General features: G+C 39.0%; 2 protein-coding genes across 2 annotated transcripts; one reads left to right on the top strand and one right to left on the bottom strand.

The window, feature by feature from the left end:
* On the top strand, nt 1-5,374 carry LOC122656893 (trimethyltridecatetraene synthase-like). Its single transcript, XM_043851586.1, has 2 exons — nt 1-956; nt 4,688-5,374. The coding sequence occupies exons 1-2, from the start codon at nt 54-56 to the stop codon at nt 5,315-5,317; spliced, it is 1,533 nt and encodes a 510-aa protein (XP_043707521.1). The 5' UTR covers nt 1-53; the 3' UTR covers nt 5,318-5,374.
* A 983-nt stretch (nt 5,375-6,357) lies between these two features.
* LOC122653725 (ABC transporter G family member 25-like) lies at nt 6,358-14,450 on the bottom strand. The gene is made up of 3 exons (XM_043847660.1): nt 14,256-14,450; nt 13,153-13,996; nt 6,358-7,507 (listed from the first exon to the last, which is right to left on the bottom strand). The coding sequence occupies exons 1-3, from the start codon at nt 14,373-14,375 to the stop codon at nt 6,462-6,464; spliced, it is 2,010 nt and encodes a 669-aa protein (XP_043703595.1). The 5' UTR covers nt 14,376-14,450; the 3' UTR covers nt 6,358-6,461.
* Nucleotides 14,451-16,774: the final 2,324 nt, after the last annotated feature.

Genomic DNA, 16,774 nt, shown 5'->3' on the forward strand with positions numbered 1-16,774 from the left:
TGTTCGACACCAAACAGAACTCACACTCACAAAACAGAACACAGCCTCTATTCATGGACATCGGCACTCCTTCATGGCCTCTCTTGACATCAGTCGTACTTGCAGCACTAACCCTTGTCTTTTTCTACTTCTCAGCCCATCCCCGGCGGCGGCGACCAAACCCTCCACCAGGCCCAAAACCATGGCCGATAATTGGAAATCTCAACCTCATAGGCCCTCTCCCCCACCGTTCCATCCACTCTCTCTCCCAACAATACGGCCCCTTAATCCAAATCCGTTTCGGTCCAATCCCTATCGTGATCGCCTCCTCTGTCGCCATGGCTGAACAACTCCTCAAAACCCACGACCAATGCTTCGCGTCTCGACCAAGAACCGCAGCAGGCAAGCACACCATGTTCAGCTGCACTTCCATGACCTGGTCTGCCTACGGTCCCTTCTGGCGGCTTCTCCGGAAGATCTATCTCACAGAGCTCTTTAACCCCAAACGTCTCGAATCTTACGAGAAAATTCAAATCGAAGAAATGGGGTTTCTTCACAAGGGAATCTATGCCTCTTCCGGCAAAGAGATCACTGTGAAAACCCATCTTTGGAATACTAATCTGAGCTTTATAAGTCGGATTGTAATGGGAAGGAAGTTCTCCGGTGAGCCCGCAGCGGCGTTGGAGGAGTTCAAGACGATGTTTGAGAAATTGTTCTTCTTGAATGGTGTGATGGATCTTGGTGATTGTTTTCCTTGGTTGGGTTTCTTGGATTTGAAGGGTTATGTGAAGCAGATGAAGGTGTTGGGGAAGAGATTTGATGGGTTTCTTGAAGAAGTGATAGGTGAGCACGAGATGAGGAGGAGAAGTGTGGACAACTTGAAAGAGAAGGATATGGTGGATGTGTTGCTGCGGTTGGCTGATGATCCTAATCTGGAAGTCAAGCTCGATAGGACGGCTCTTAAGGGGATAACGCTGGTATGTTTTGTGAATTTATCTTTATATTTTCAAATTTTGTTTTCTGAGTCCGGTGAATTACTATTTACTTCCAAAAAAAAAAAAAAGTCCGGTGAATCCACCACGCAGGTCCAAGCCTAGGTCCCAAAGATGTAAATGGATCGGATTCGGCTCGGATAGTACTATATCTGCATCCGCATCTGATTAGCTTTCGGACGGATTCGGATAGTGCTAAACGGATATGGACACGGATACGAATCGGATATTTTATCCATTTACATGTAAATATAGCTTTTCGGATAGCAATAGTCTATCCGTATCCGCATCTGTTTAGCTTTCGGACGGATTCAGATAGTGCTAAACGGATACGGACACAGATTCGGAAACGGATTTCGGCTATTTATGTACACCCCTAGTCCCGATCCCGATTATTAACGATAGAGGACATTATTGGTTCCTAAAATGGTTTTAGGCATAGTTAAAAAAAAAAGGAACTTTTCACTATTATGAGATCTAAGGTGTTTCTAAGAAATCAACTTAGAGTATTAAACCATGAATTTCATGGTTTTACTTCTTAGTCCGATCACATTTAAACTTTTCAAAATAACAACTAGGAATTAATGAGGATGAAATAATCAAGCACATATATGGTTTTAGTGTCATCGCTAAAGAAATTTATAGAAACAAATTTAAAGGTCCATCAGTTTAAACCACCATAAGAAAAAAAAAATACCACCCAAATACATCAAACTACCACCATAAAACTTGAATACAAGAACATGAAATATACCCTTTGAAAGGGCACTCGTGGTTTTGATTCCATTTGGTACCTAACTTGTATTTTGGTACTGATACTGTTGGGAATCCTATCCCCCAGAATTGTCTCGTATCATTTATTATTCGGTACCAAAATCAGATCCCAATACCCTTCCATTTATTAATGCAACAGCTCGATATCGGGTTTTAGCATGATGATTCTAGGACGATTCCCCAATTGTATTCCCAAATTGACACCAATAAAGTGAGAGTCCGCTTCACTTACACCCCTTAGGGCGACATGTGGATCCCACTCATTCTTTCTCCTATTGCATTAACTACCTTTCTTTTCCTCCTCATGGTTTATTAAATTTCTTTATTTTTTATATTTTTATTCAATATTCATTTTTTATTTTAATACTATAGTCTTAAGTATTGGCCTTGGTCGATATTAATCTGATACCCATAAAAATAAAATTAATAAAATATTGGTAAAAACTGGTATCATTACTAGATAACACCATGATACTATGGTGCCATGGTGTTACGGTAGTGATCAATATCAATTGGTATCTGTGTATTGAAAAAATTGCCAGCATTACGTCATATCACCTTCATGACGTCATATCACCAAATCGCCGGCATGGCATCAAATCCCCAAATTGTATAAAATGTCATATCTTCAAATCGCCGCCATGGTGCTATATCACCAAATTGCCATACTGCCATGGCAGCCATATTTTGGCGATATGCCAATTTGGCGCCATGGCGGGGATTTGGTAATGACAATTTGGCACCATGGCGATGATTTGGCAATATGACGATTTAGCTATTTAGGGATTTAGTGATATGACACCAAAGGCGATATTGGCGTCATGGTATATCATAACAACGATTTGGCATCATGATGACGATTTTTATCAATACGTTGATACAAATCCATACTGGTCTCAAAAATAGCGCTGTGGCGTTATATCTTATGTGATGATGATATTGGATTGATACCGAATTTTACAGTATTTTATTATTTTTTTAATTAATTTTTATAGGTATTGGATTAAAATAAAAACAAATGTTGATAAAAAATTAAAAGAAGAATAAAAAATAAAGATTTGATAAACCGTGTGAGAGAGAGAGAGAGGGTAGTCGGTTAATGCGATGAAAAAGAGAATGAGTGGAACCCAAGTGTCAGCTGAGGGTGTAAGTGAAGCGGACTCTCACATCACTTGCGTGAAGATTCCCAGACTCCCCGCCCCATATCACTTTATCACACCATCCATGGATGGTGTGAGATGGGGTGTGGTGGTCCACACCCATGGAGTGTGAAATGGGGTGGAGTGGTTATCCGCAGGGAGAGAAACCTGATTCAAATGACTTTCCCAAAACATCAGGGTGCAATTTCCTTGTATTTTTCTCTCTTATCCAAAATATGTGGATGATAATTTTTTTTTCAGAATATCCACTGGTATGGTGTGTAGATTCCTCTCTCAATTTGATTTGTTTTTGGAAATTTTTTTTCTTAATTGCTAAGGTTGTATTTTCTTGCCACTCGGAGACTTTGGATCCATGTGATTTAATGGAGGACTCATACCAATATCCGGCAAAGTAGGGTGAGTTTAAAGCTTCATAAAATTACCAAGATTGTCGTAGATTCCTACTTAAGTGGGATTTAGGGGTATACTTAAGGAAAAATGATGACTGATACTCTCTCTCCTCCCTGATATGTGACTTCTTTTTATACGAACCTTGCAATGCCCCTTTATGCTCTCTTATAGGCTTGGCGTGTGTTAGAAAAACACTAATATCAAAAGAAGAGGACAAAGAGATAGCCTGAGTCGAACGAGAACGCTCTGTCCTTAAGACAGTATTTGCACCCTATTACTGCACTGGGTTGCAGCAAATCTGCCTCCCAACATAAAACAGGCTGGACTGATTACTGATTTGCAGATACAGTAATCATTTGAAACTATCAGAGAATTGAGAATTTGTTAATGCCTGACTGACTGAAATCGTACCACAAAAATTGAATGATTTGGGCTGTCCATTTCACCTCTATTTATAGTGGTGGATGTATCCCTTCAAGACACCTCAGGGAATGGGTGTGTCCGTCCATTGACATAAGTGGATAGGATTAAAAGATTCTAATCCAAGCACTTATATGTAAGTGTCTCTTGAAGATACCCCATGGTGTAGGTGTCTCTTGGATCAATGGATTAAATTAAAAGATTCTAATCCAAGTGCTATGAATGCACCTATACAAATGGATGTCTCTTTGAAGATACATGTCCCTTGGATATGTCTCTTTGAAGATACATGTCCCTTAGATATGTTTCTTTGAAGATACATGTCCCTTAGCCAAAAAACCAGGCCAACATTGAACCAAAGAATGACCCAAAACCGTCCACACAATTATTGAAAAAAAAAATCCAACAGCATGGATCCCCAGCCCTTTTCATTATCTTGTTTCTTTGAATTCTTGTATATCCTTACTTGATGAGTTTGTTTCCTCAATCACATGAACTTAACAAAATGGCACAAATAGTCATTACTCATACATGAGCCCTTTGGGTTTTTCCCAAATAAATTTTAGGAAGGTCTTCTACCATATAGGTCCTGTGACTGAGAAAGAAAAAGATGAAAAGTTGCTAGAGTGATTTATTTCATTCCGAAAGGGATGGAAGATTACTACTACAATGAGATCTTCTACCATTGGGTAAAGATCTCATTGTGTGAACTTAGTAGTTCATCTATTGACAAGTGGTCATAATGTGGCAGCCATGTCACCAACATAGCCCTACTTCACAGCTGAGCTGGCTTGACTTTTCTCATCCCCAAGCCCTAGACCTTCTACAAATTGAATAGGGCTATAGAAGTGATCTTTGCACAAAAATCCATCCTGGACTCAGTTCCAACTGAGAATAATGTTCTTGCCCAATATAATCCTAACAATGACATAGACAATTGTAATGACTTGTTTTCATGATTTGATCCTTCAGGAACTACTAGCAGGTGGCACTGAGAGCTCTATAGTCACAGTGGAGTGGGCTCTCTCCGAGCTCTTGAGAAACCCAGAGACCTTGAGAGAAGCAACAGAAGAATTGGATAGGGTGGTTGGGAGAGAAAGATGGGTTGAAGATAAAGACATCCCACACCTACCATACATTGATGCCATAATGAAGGAGACAATGAGATTGCGCCCAGTGTCACCACTGCTAACACCTCACCTGGCTCAGGAAGATTGCGAGGTTGCCGGCTATACCATTCAAGCAGGATCCAGAGTACATGTCAGCACATGGACCATAGGGAGGGACCCAACACTATGGGATGCACCGGAAGAATTCCGTCCTGAGAGGTTCATTGGGAAGGCGATTGATGTGAAGGGACATGATTTCGAGCTATTGCCATTTGGATCAGGAAGGAGAATGTGCCCTGCCTATGTGCTTGGGTTAAAGATTATTCAATCATACTTGGCTAACATCATACATGGGTTCCTGTGGAAATTGCCAGATGAAATGCAACTTAAGGACTTGGACATGGATGAAGTTTATGGTCTCTCAACACCTAAAAAGATACCACTTGTTGCCATTCCTGAGCCTCGACTTCCAGCTCATCTATATTGTGGATGATAGATACTAGTTCAGTTTGCATATCCTCCTGGCATTGTAAGCTAAAAAGTGCCTTGGCCTTGCTCTGTTTGCTTAGCTGATCAGAGGCCATCTAGTGTACAGCAAAAGGAAGTGTAGGCAAGGCATGAACATTTAGGTACTCATGCTGAAAATTTTCATTTCTAGTTAATCAGAATCACTTTTGTTTCACATTACAGTTGGTGTATACCTATGGATATAGCCACTCTACTAAATCAAATATATTTTGCTGTGCTCATCTATCATTTATTCTTTATTACATTATGGTGCTAATTGTTTTCAGAACGTTTGGTTGTTTGTGATGGCTGCAAATATGTCAAGCACAGTTTGATAGATAGTTAGAGGTCTCCTGCTACAGAAAGGGTGATTACAGAATTAAACTGCACTAAGTGGTGAGTACCATTAATTCCTCACATATGAGCTCATACATAATGCCCAGAAAAAAAAACAAACACTTTACTGCTAGTTTGCCCCTTAAAACACAGCCGGACAGGGAACTGTTTTATTGTGTTGGGATTTCCTTGAGGTGCAAGGTTGGATATATGTGCCCCTCTATTTGGTTACAACTTCTCTTCAAGACTTGAAAATTTCTGAGGGCTGCTCAGGTGCTGAAGAACAACATAGGAAAGAAAAAAAAAAGAAACATGTATTCAACATATGAAGAAAACACAACTTTCCATTGCAATTTTTGCTACTAATCAGAACATTAAAATAGTAGCCTTTCGGGGCGATGACATTTCCTACACTCTTTTGTTATTGTTAACACTCCATTACAATGGCAACAACAATAAATCAGCCTTATCCCAACTAAATTAGGTTGGCTACATGGATCCTTACCCTCCAATCAGCTCTATTCGAGGTCATACTTGATACGAAATTTGGGTTGTAAGATATGGCTGAGAAAGCTGCACCCCTTGGATTAATTTCTATTCAAGAAATAGTGGATGACTAGACTCCTTTTACTTTTTTGTTTTTGGTACCCAACCTGAAATTGCTACTGGAAGTTACAATGTGAACCTAAATGAAAGAAAAATTCAATTTCAATACATTGCATCACCAAGCTGCAACTGGTTCAGAATAACCCTAGGAAGAAGCTTTTCCAATATCTTCATCATTGTTAACTGTTTCAGACTTTGATACGCCTTAATGCAGTGTATGCTATTAACCTATAGCCCACAAACATGATAATCAATATGCCAATGTTGACAATTGGATGGATTTGTCCTTCCAAATCCTCCTCCACAAACCTGCAACTTAAGCTGTACCTGTTGCTCCCTTGTGAGCAACCCAATAGAAACCAGATTGAGTGGCCTTCCCCATATTGAATATAGATCAAGAGCTTATAGCAGTAGAATGTAATCGAAGTATACTTGATCCAGGCCATGCAAGCAGGTATCTTGTGCACATAAAAGCCTCCTGTGAGCACAAATGCCAGCATTGTAACTGTAGCAACCGTTGATGCCTGTTTGGCATCCATGATGATCGCACCAAGTGCAAGGCCCAGCCCCTGAGCCACCAGTACATAGCCTAGCAACACTGCCAGCGTTGAAAGGAATGCTCCCAGCTCAGGCTTTAACCCAGTCATCCAATAAGCAATGGTGGTGAATACCATAGGCAAAATGAGCTCCATAGGGATATCTCCCACAGATCGAGCCATGAAGTAAGAGGATAGAGTGTACATGCCCGAGGACCGCTCCTTCATGAAGATGGCACGTTCTTGAGGGAATGTGAAAACAGAGTTGTATGCAGGTAATACACCCCAGAAGATGGCAATGAAAAAGAGGAGACCAAGACGGTCTTGAATGTCGCGAATGTCAGAGTGCCACCACATTCCACCAGCTAATACTGCAGCTATTATAACTTGGAAGACTTTTAGTGAGTTGAATGATTCATGCCTCCTCTCTTTTAGGCTTCTCTGAAGGAGGATAGTGAATTGGTTGAACCAACCACTGTTGCTGCTACTATAAATACTTCTTCGAGATTCTTTGTTTGGTGACTTTGATCCATGGCTCTCAAATGCCATTTTGGTTTTCACTCCATTTGTCATGATAGGGCTTGTATCCAGGCAGGCAGCCTTCACCTTGGGAGCTAACAAATTGTTGTATGAGGAGATAAGAGTTTGCTTTAAGTTAGGTTTATCTGTCTCACTAGTGCCATCAGTTTGAAAAACTCCTGCAAAGTATTGTACAATGTATTAGTATCTACACTGTGCCATCAGGGCAGCACTATCAAAGATCAACAGTCATAGTAAAGCTTTTTGGATCACAAGCAATTCATCATCTTTCAAGTGAATTGTATTAGATGACTATGATACCAAGATAAGTGTTGTCTCCATAGAATTGTTTCTTTCTGTTGACCCAATCCTATCCCCTACCCTTGCAGTTGGATTCAGTATATACCTTGATGGATTTCTAGGTCTAATTTGATTCCAAATAAAAGGGGGTCAGATATAAACCATGATGATAATGATAGTAACAACAACAACAACAGCAACAACAATATCAACAGATGAAGCGAAGAAAATCTAGTGAACCTGCTGTCACATTCAGATTGTGTGGTTTTCCACCTCAGGTTTCGTGACATTTAAAGTAATAGCTCGCGCACTAAACCATTTTATTTTAATATAAACATACTTAGCATCTAATCTCTAGTTAGCAAGTAATTGCAAGGCGGCCAGAGTTTATAGACCAGTGGAGTAATGGGCATCCACTGATGTTGGTTGTAGCTGGATTAGGCCACTTAGTTTCCTTTTATAGTGGAAATTTTCTATTTCTAAAGTGATCAACAACAGATTATATAATAATAAATGAATTAAACAAAGCATTGTACTAGGTTTAAGTTATTTATTTATTTATTTTTCTTTGTTGGGTCCCACACTCGAGCCGAAAATTTACTTTGAGTACCAATCAGAATTCATCACTTCACATTATCATCACAAGATCTTTCTGCCACAATCAAATCTTGACAAGCCTGACTAAGATAGAATGTATCACACGTTTCCAAACTAGATAATGTAATCACTCTTAAGATTTATTTAGTTGTTAATAATTCATTTAGTGCATTCTCCATGTCATCAATCTGTCCAGATTGATCCACCAACCAATGCTTCCAAACAGAGAAGCTTAATGGTTGGTTCTGTTTCAGAAATCCATCTGTAGTGGGTTTAAAAAGAAAAGATTTATCTTTAGCTACAGCCTATTAAAGAGAAACAAATCACTTGGAATAAAAAATAGGGATGATAAAAGGATCCAAGGGAGCGAAAAATGAAGTAAAGGCTATGGGAAAATAGAAAAGAAGGAGATGAGGAAGAGTGCTACCCAGAGGGTACCTCTCTGCCAAGAAATTAAGAATCACAGCATCGTAATATCATACTAAGCAAACTGTCATCTTAAATATATAACATAAGGGAAAATGTCCTCTGCACGGGGGTGCGGGCTACACCCAGACACATGGAGGATGGGAGAAATGACCACCCCACCCCATGTGTCTGGTGCAGCCTGCACCCCCGTGCGCTGTGGTGCAGAGAACATTGCTCCATAACTTTAAAGTTTTACTGTGCCAGATTAAGTTTGTTAATTTGCACAAGATTTAAGAAACTCAAATTAACCAAGCCAACCCATCCAGTTTGAAAACAGAGTAGCTAGCAAGTAATATCAGACGCATCCACGTGGCACAAAACCATTGGATGATGACCCAATCTAGATAAACAATTCCCTGGAAAAGCCTAACCACTACTTAAGGCCTTAATCAGTCAAAAGGGTACTGTAAGGTTTTCTATTTTCCACCCACACATGGTTGGGAAAAGCACAGAAAAGAGTGGTCCTCCCATTGAGGGTGATGGCTTAATGGGAAAAATATTCCCTTCACGTTTCATGGCACGATCATAGTGCTTAAGTGTATGAGCTAGCTTTAAAGGAAAATATAAAGTGTCACGAAACAAAGAAGAAGACTTGCTGTCGGTCTCTGCCTAACCCTTCCTTCCCTTCTTCCGTCTTTCCTACTCTTAGAAACACTCAAACTAAAGTGAAGTTTTCGAAAGAAAAACCAGCGCCCATGACTCATACCATAATAAAGTATTGTTGCAATGCGCCACACATGCACTTAGCTTCTCTCTATTCTTCATGGATAAGATGCTTTCTTACGCAATCTCTGAGGTCACACTCTGTTTAACCACATTACTATGATAGTGTTTGAAGAAATTCCTCAATGGTAGTTAATCAGCTTTTCTTCTTTTTCTCATCTTCTACCCTTTTAAGTTAAAACGACAATGGTCAAATGTCACTCCACCAATAGCTATAACATATTAAGACAAATCATGTATCATGGAAAGGGATGTACCTAAGAAAGTTGCTTAAGAACCTTTAAACAAAGACCCTTTAATTTATAATGATGACTTAGGGGATAAAATTAAGGATGTAATAGCTTTAAACATTGGATTAATTAGCACGTCTACCATCATAGGGCTTTTAGAAGACCCAAGGAGGAGTTTCCCCATTTGAAGAAATAGTTACATTAACTATATTAAGGTTATGTTTGGTACTTTGGTTATAAAAATCTGTAGAAAATTTTCAAAATAGCCACATAATTTGTAATTAAACTATTTTTTTCTTCTTTCATCTATGGTTTTATCCTATCTTTCTTTTTAATAACCAAACCTCTTCAATTATTGGATTAAATTTTTAGACCTAAGTAAAATTATTGTTGAGATCTGCATAAAAGTAGTTAGGCTCATACAAGGAGACACTTTCATAAAGGATCTAGTCACATGACTTTGATGGTTGAGAGCTTGTTTGTTTATAGAGGACAATTTTCCTTCCGTCATCCCTTGACCATGGTGCTCAGATGATGTTGAAAAAGGATATTGAGAACAACAACGAGGCATTATCGACTTCATACTATAGGGACAGACATTAATGACTCTAGATGTGTCTACAACAATGGTGTTTTATGAAGAATCACTATTGGGGTTTTAATAATGAGTGATCGTTGGATTAAAGAGAATAAACTATATAACGGTGACTCTTACCTAATAAAAATCACATCGATGAATACCTCCATAACACTAATGAAATACATATAAATCTCATTAGTCTAATGATTGGCAGCTCAATATTTACCATGCAACCAATAGGATTTCATTTCGTTTCAATTATAGATCTAAAACATTTTTGGCACGTCAAATATAGGCAAACTAACTTTATAACCCTCCTTTTAAAAGTGGTATGTGAAGTAAACAAGCAACTAATTGATAATTTAAATAAAATTGAGAAGGAAATGGGGTAGAATATTGTAACTCATATAGATATAAACGTAGAGAACCTAAGTTGTACAATGTTCCTAGATAACTTATGTGAGAAAATTTTGGCACACTTATCGTGACCCGAAAGTGTTCATTTCTTCAAAGCATATACAAACCAAAAGCAGGGGCCGGCAAACTAGAAAGCAATAAAGGATAATTGTTCTTACATTAGTGAAAAGATGAAATTTAAAACTAATACTTTATCAAATTTTAAATATTTTAATTAACTTTTAAGGCTTTCATGTTTTATTTTAATCTTTTGGGGACAAAGGGATCATGATGACTGAATCAGATTCAAAGTCCAGATTTGAGGCTACAACAACCATTAATTTAGAATACAAGAAAAATGATTGATGAAATAGACTATATAGAACATGTATCTAGTCATCTTAGAGAAGTTTGCTTCTATGCAATGGTAATTTGATTAATATGTTCCATACTCATTGCATGAGATATATAATAAAACTCTAGCACTCTATTGGAATATGCCAAATTTTTTAGAAAAAAGATTCCACATTATGAATGATTTTGACCCCAAATTTAGAGCTTTTAAGTTTTGACTAACACCAAGTTTCGAGCATTGCTTTTAGACCTTAGTTATGAATGCTTAAGACAAATGATTTTTCTCGAAATGAAAAATATTCTTCTAATGAAAAGTTTCGTACATATATAATTGTATATAAATACAATCATCACTTCAGTTGTTGGATAGATATAAAATAGTGATTATACGATATTATTTCTGCTCTTAACAAAACGAAGGACAACTATGCTCATACACTGTCTAAGAAAATAGGACCGAGTTTCTCTTTATCCATGGTGAAGGGATTCTCTACCTTCTTTGTCATTAGATCAGACTCCTATGGCCATGACCAACTTCATACAGTAAAGAAGCCGACATTTTTGCATATATGGTGGAGGAAACTTTTGCCAAGACAATAAGCTACTAAACTGTTTTTTTTTATTTTTTCCATTAACTTTTCTGGGATTGAGAAGGGTTGCTCTAACTATGAATCATTGCATGATTACCACAATCGTTCCTGTGTCTTGTCGATTTTTACATAGGACAAGTCTTCACGACTCTGAGTCATGACCAAGATTTCTTTTTTTTAGTTTTTACTCAACTAAGGTGGCTTGCTCGAGTCAAAACCTAGTTTTCTAACAATGATAAAAACACAATGTAATGCACATTTTTAAGCTATCAACTATTATAAACTAGTCTTTCTAAATATTAATTATAGTATTTGATATTCAATTAAAATTAAAATAAAAAGAATTAAAGTAGTGCTCAAATTTCAACACCATGGACCTTGAAATCAATGATGCATGAATTTAGTGCCATTTAGTGAAATATGTGGACAACTATCTAGCACAATTGGAAGAGGCTAATGCGGTAGGCGCTTAGGCCCTATGAAGTCTCAGTTTCAAGCATAAGTTAGACACGTAGTATCATCCCCCCACTTGGACCTTTATTCGCTCTAATACTGGAGGCGCTACTATGCACATCGTGCGATGCAATAGTGACCATGTGTGCATAGGGGGGCCCGCTGTGCATACATGTCCGCTACTATGCCGCACGATGGCACAGAAGTGCTACAGTGCACAGTAGCGGATAAAAATTCCCCCCCCCCCCCCCCCCCCCACTTTAATCCCTTGGGCAGAGAATGGAGGAGATAATTTTTCCTCTTATCTCTTCGATCCTTTGAAATGACTCTCCTTTGCCTCTATTATATGATACCCTGTCCTATAACTCCATTGGTATTGGTGTTAGCTTATCCCACCGTGAGTGATGTGCCTATCTCTCCCAATAGAAAAAAAATACAAAAAAAAGGTAAAGGCTAGCACAAGCACATATATCTGTTTAAAGTGCCATTATTTTGTCACGTGTCTCATCTTCAGAAGCCCAAGGCCCACCATAAAATCTTATAAAATAATCTAAAGGAGACAACCTGAACTACACTAGCATCATCAACAGATGGAGTCCATTTTACTTTTCCTAGCATCTTCTAAGAGTGTGACACATGGATAATGAGGTCGAAAGAGAAAGGAAGAGGATCAAACCTATTGAAACATGGACATGCACCAGAGCCAGTTGGGCCTGGCTCACCCACTAAACTCGTAAACTGTACTCTTCAGGAGGTGGGGTAGTATCCATCAAAATTTCCACATTCCAAAAGAGCCAGTTGGCTTTGGCTCATCTCACGTGGGGTCTCACCCTCATCACCATTGGATAGGAATATATGGTGGACCTCAAAAGAGATATTTATTCCAACCAACTACCCCACCTGGAAGTCCCCGCGTGAAAGAAACCTCATTCCATCTTTCCATTTTTGAATAGACAACACCAGTGATCAGACCAGACAATCCCCCTGGAACCCCCCAGTCCCACCCACCAACCTTTTAATTAAACCAATATTCCGATTCAGACTAACTGAGTCACCGAGCCCAACTCGGATTCTTATGGAATAATTATGAATTATAAAGACAGGTATAGGCGTATAGCGAATGGGGTACGTACCATTTGCGAGATCAACAAGAAAATCGGCGGGATTGACATGGAATGACGACGAGAACCCGATTGACCCGAAATAATCCATGGCATCGGACGCCTTGCCGTAGTAAATACACCTTCCTTCCGACAAGAGGAGAACCGAGTCAAACATCTGGTAAACTCGGCTCGACGGTTGGTGCATGGATGTGACTATGGTCTTACCCTTCTGAGCCAAAGACTCCAATGCCGACACCAACCGGTGCGCCCCGGTTGAGTCGAGCCCCGAGGTGGGCTCATCCAGTAGTAGCAAACTCGGGTTCAACAGCATCTCATGTCCAATACTGACTCGTTTCCTCTCCCCACCCGAGACTCCTCTAATGAAGCTATTTCCTATTATTGTGTTCTCACATTTGCAGAGTCCGAGTTCTGTTATCACTGACTGGGCCACTCGGATTTTCTCGTTCTTGGACAACGAGTCAGGCAATCGGAGTAACGAGCAGAAGACTAGAGTTTCACGGACGGTAAGGTGAGGGTAGAGGACGTCGTCTTGGGTGACGTACCCGGTTCGTCTCTGAACCGATTTGTTGCGTTTCTGGCCGTTGTCGAGGACCGTTCCGGTGAAACCCGGACCATGGACTCTACCTGCGAGAGCATTGAGAAGCGTTGATTTACCGCTTCCGGAAGGGCCGAGGATGGCTAAAATCTCTCCTGGGGAAACCATTCCCGTAATCCCATTTAGGATGGTTCGTTCCTCGGGGGTGCTTGTGGTCCGGTCTTTTCTGGTTGGACCACCCAGAAACCCTCGAACGCCGCAATGGGTACTGCCGCTGCTCTTGCTCTCCAGCTTTACTCGGTAACAGATGTCCACGAACTGCGAGAAAGAAGGGAACAAAGTCAACACGTGTTGTTAGCCACTTGGTGCGAAACTGGTCAACCCCTAGTCGTCTTCGTAGGTCCACAGTAGGACTTAGGAGTTAATGAAAGAGTCTCTCTCTCTCTCTCTCTCTCTCTTCTCCTTTTTCTTGCATTAAAGCTGTGTGGATGAGTTTATGAGATAAGAGCAACAAAAAACCCATTTGAAAATTTGAAGAGAGAAGAAAAAGAATTGAAAGATGCAAAGTGTGGTCTACCTTGAGAGTGATGGGATAGCAGGAAGACATTAGAGACTCCAAATCTCGACAATTTTTGGTTGTTTCAGAGCCGTTTGGTGACCTTTCATTTGGGCTTTCTCTTCCACCATCCATTGGCATTTCTTAATTTGTTGTCTCTTTCTGTGTCTGTAAAGTGAAGGGGGAGAGAAGGAGACAAGAAGAAGAAGCTGATACTTAAAATATCCTAGGAATGGAGAAGCCTTGCTCACCCTAGTTTTTATAAAAAGAAGTTCGTGGAGGAGGAGGAGGAGGAGGAGGAGAAGGAGAGGAAGAGAGAGGAGAAGAAGAAGCTTGCAAGTTGAAAAAGATGGCACAAAAAATTGAGACACCTGAAGCATCGAACCACCTCTATTTATTCAGTTTTTAGGGTTCCAATGCTTGCCACGTCAGACTGAAATGACCACAATAAAATATACGACGTGGTTGCTCCATATTCCAACTGGCAAACTTTTAACATGTTATGGCTTTCAGGAAACCGACCAATTCGGCGCCGTACAATCCATCTTTTCGACCAAAAAAGGGCCAAACCTCAAATTCTTTGCGGAAGCACTAAGGAAAAGAGCAGATGAAGACCGGGAACTGGGAGGTCCGGGGACTGCAGTTGCTTCTAGAAGAGCCACGTCACGATAAAGTTAGTGACGGGTGGCGCTTAGTTACAGCCCCGGGACATAGCCTTTCTCACTCCTTTCCTTTTCTTTTATTGTCACTAAAATTTAATTTAATTTTAGGGGTTTCCTTTTTCCTCCTAATATAGAAAAAGAAAATTCTTATTCTCAAATAATCTCAAAATATATATATAAAAAAACTCAAGGCTATGATCCTTTTCCACTGCTAAACCATCCTCCACCCTCCGATTAGGAGAATAAGATCACTCTCACCATCCTTTCTGAACAGCCTAAAACAAATTGTATTCGTCTTATCCCATCAACCATGAATATCAATTGGGTCCCACTGATTGCTGGCCGTTAGGACCATTGATGCGTAAATATTATGAGAATCCAAGACAGGATAATCTATCAATCATTCTTTGTTGTGAGGAGGCCGGGTATGTGAAGTGTTTGGAAACTACTTTTTGTTTTTCTAGGGAAATGATATAACTATTGGAGCAAGTTTTTACTACTACAATAATGCAATCCGATGATACAAATAGTAATATGGATGTACAGATTATCTCTTCACCCAAAAAAAAATTATCATTTGATTTGTTTAATTAAAGGGTAAATTAAGGGTGGCAAAATGGAATTGAAACCATCCGGCACCATTTAATATTAAACCTATTAGAATTACCAAGAAATGATATGATTTTGATTTTATAAGTTTTATTATTATTTTTTGATGAGATATAAGTTTTTTTATCTTGTGCAATTTGGTTTAGAACAAGAAAACCAAATAAGATTCTTTTGGACATGATGAACAGATACAGTTTTTTTCGTTCAGTAGTATTAATTATAAGTTTCTCGCGATTTCACAATTTTTGCAGTGGTAGGTGAAGTATGTTAAGGAATTCCATACATAAGAAGATTAATATGCCGCACTCCTATGTGTCTACCTCTCTCCTCCTCAAAACAAGGAGACAGAAGTGTCTTTTCATATGAAAAGGAAAGAGATAGACTCATGGGAGCAAAGTTGTTTTTTCCGTAATTAAACAAGGATGTAAGTATCCTATTCTAAACTATCATACACATTAAATATTATTAATTGTTGGATTGAATAGCAATAAACTCTTCAAACAGTACAGAACAGAGGAAGTATGCAAAAACAAAATGGAATCATTTCATTCCAATTGATACTCAAAAGGAGTCGTGAGGAACTTGTAATTAACACACTTTTTCGTTCCGTAGTATTAATTACAAGTTCCTCACGACTTCACAATTTTTGGAGTGATGGGTGAAGTATGTTGATGAGTTCCGTGCATAAGGGGATAAAAAATTAAATAAGAATGTCGGTTTCCAATTCTAAACTCTCATACACATTAAATATTATTAATTATTGGATTGAATGGCCATAAACTTTCCAAACAGCAGAGAACAGAAGACAAAGTGTAAAGGCTATGCAAAAATAGCATAGAATCATTTTCATTCCAATTGATATTGAGAAGCAGTCAACAGATAACTTGGAACCACATTTTTTTTGGGTAAACATAATTTTACTGCTGATAACGTGTGTTACGTATGAAATCTGAATGGAATCTGAATTACAAGTTTCAAGAGACCATGGAGTAGAAAAAGGTCAAACAGTCAATTGATAACTTGGAACCACTTACTTATTGTGCTTTGGATGGTCTAAGGTTCAATTAGGTACTAAGCTTTACTAGTAATAAATTAATGTAACAGATCGATATTATTTCATTACTCTTAGTATACTGTAGGGTCAACCATATGAAGAAAATGCATAGATATGTGGTTGTGAGGAATTAATAAAGATGTGGGAATCTCAACTGATTTGTATTTAAGAAAGAGCTGTGCTGCCCCAACCCCATGACCCACAACCACAATAGG

The sequence above is a fragment of the Telopea speciosissima genome, chromosome 3, assembly GCF_018873765.1.
Source record: "Telopea speciosissima isolate NSW1024214 ecotype Mountain lineage chromosome 3, Tspe_v1, whole genome shotgun sequence".
NCBI lineage: Eukaryota > Viridiplantae > Streptophyta > Magnoliopsida > Proteales > Proteaceae > Telopea > Telopea speciosissima.

Coding starts and splice junctions, on each gene's coding strand:
- LOC122653725 (XM_043847660.1), bottom strand. CDS start 14,375: ATGCCAATGGATGGTGGAAGAGAAAGCCCAAATGAAAGGTCACCAAAC. Junction 13,997..14,255: donor GCTATCCCATCACTCTCAAG/GTAGACCACACT, acceptor TCTTTCTCGCAG/TTCGTGGACATCTGTTACCG. Junction 7,508..13,152: donor TCTTGTTGATCTCGCAAATG/GTACGTACCCCA, acceptor AATACTTTGCAG/GAGTTTTTCAAACTGATGGC.
- LOC122656893 (XM_043851586.1), top strand. CDS start 54: ATGGACATCGGCACTCCTTCATGGCCTCTCTTGACATCAGTCGTACTT. Junction 957..4,687: donor CTCTTAAGGGGATAACGCTG/GTATGTTTTGTG, acceptor TTGATCCTTCAG/GAACTACTAGCAGGTGGCAC.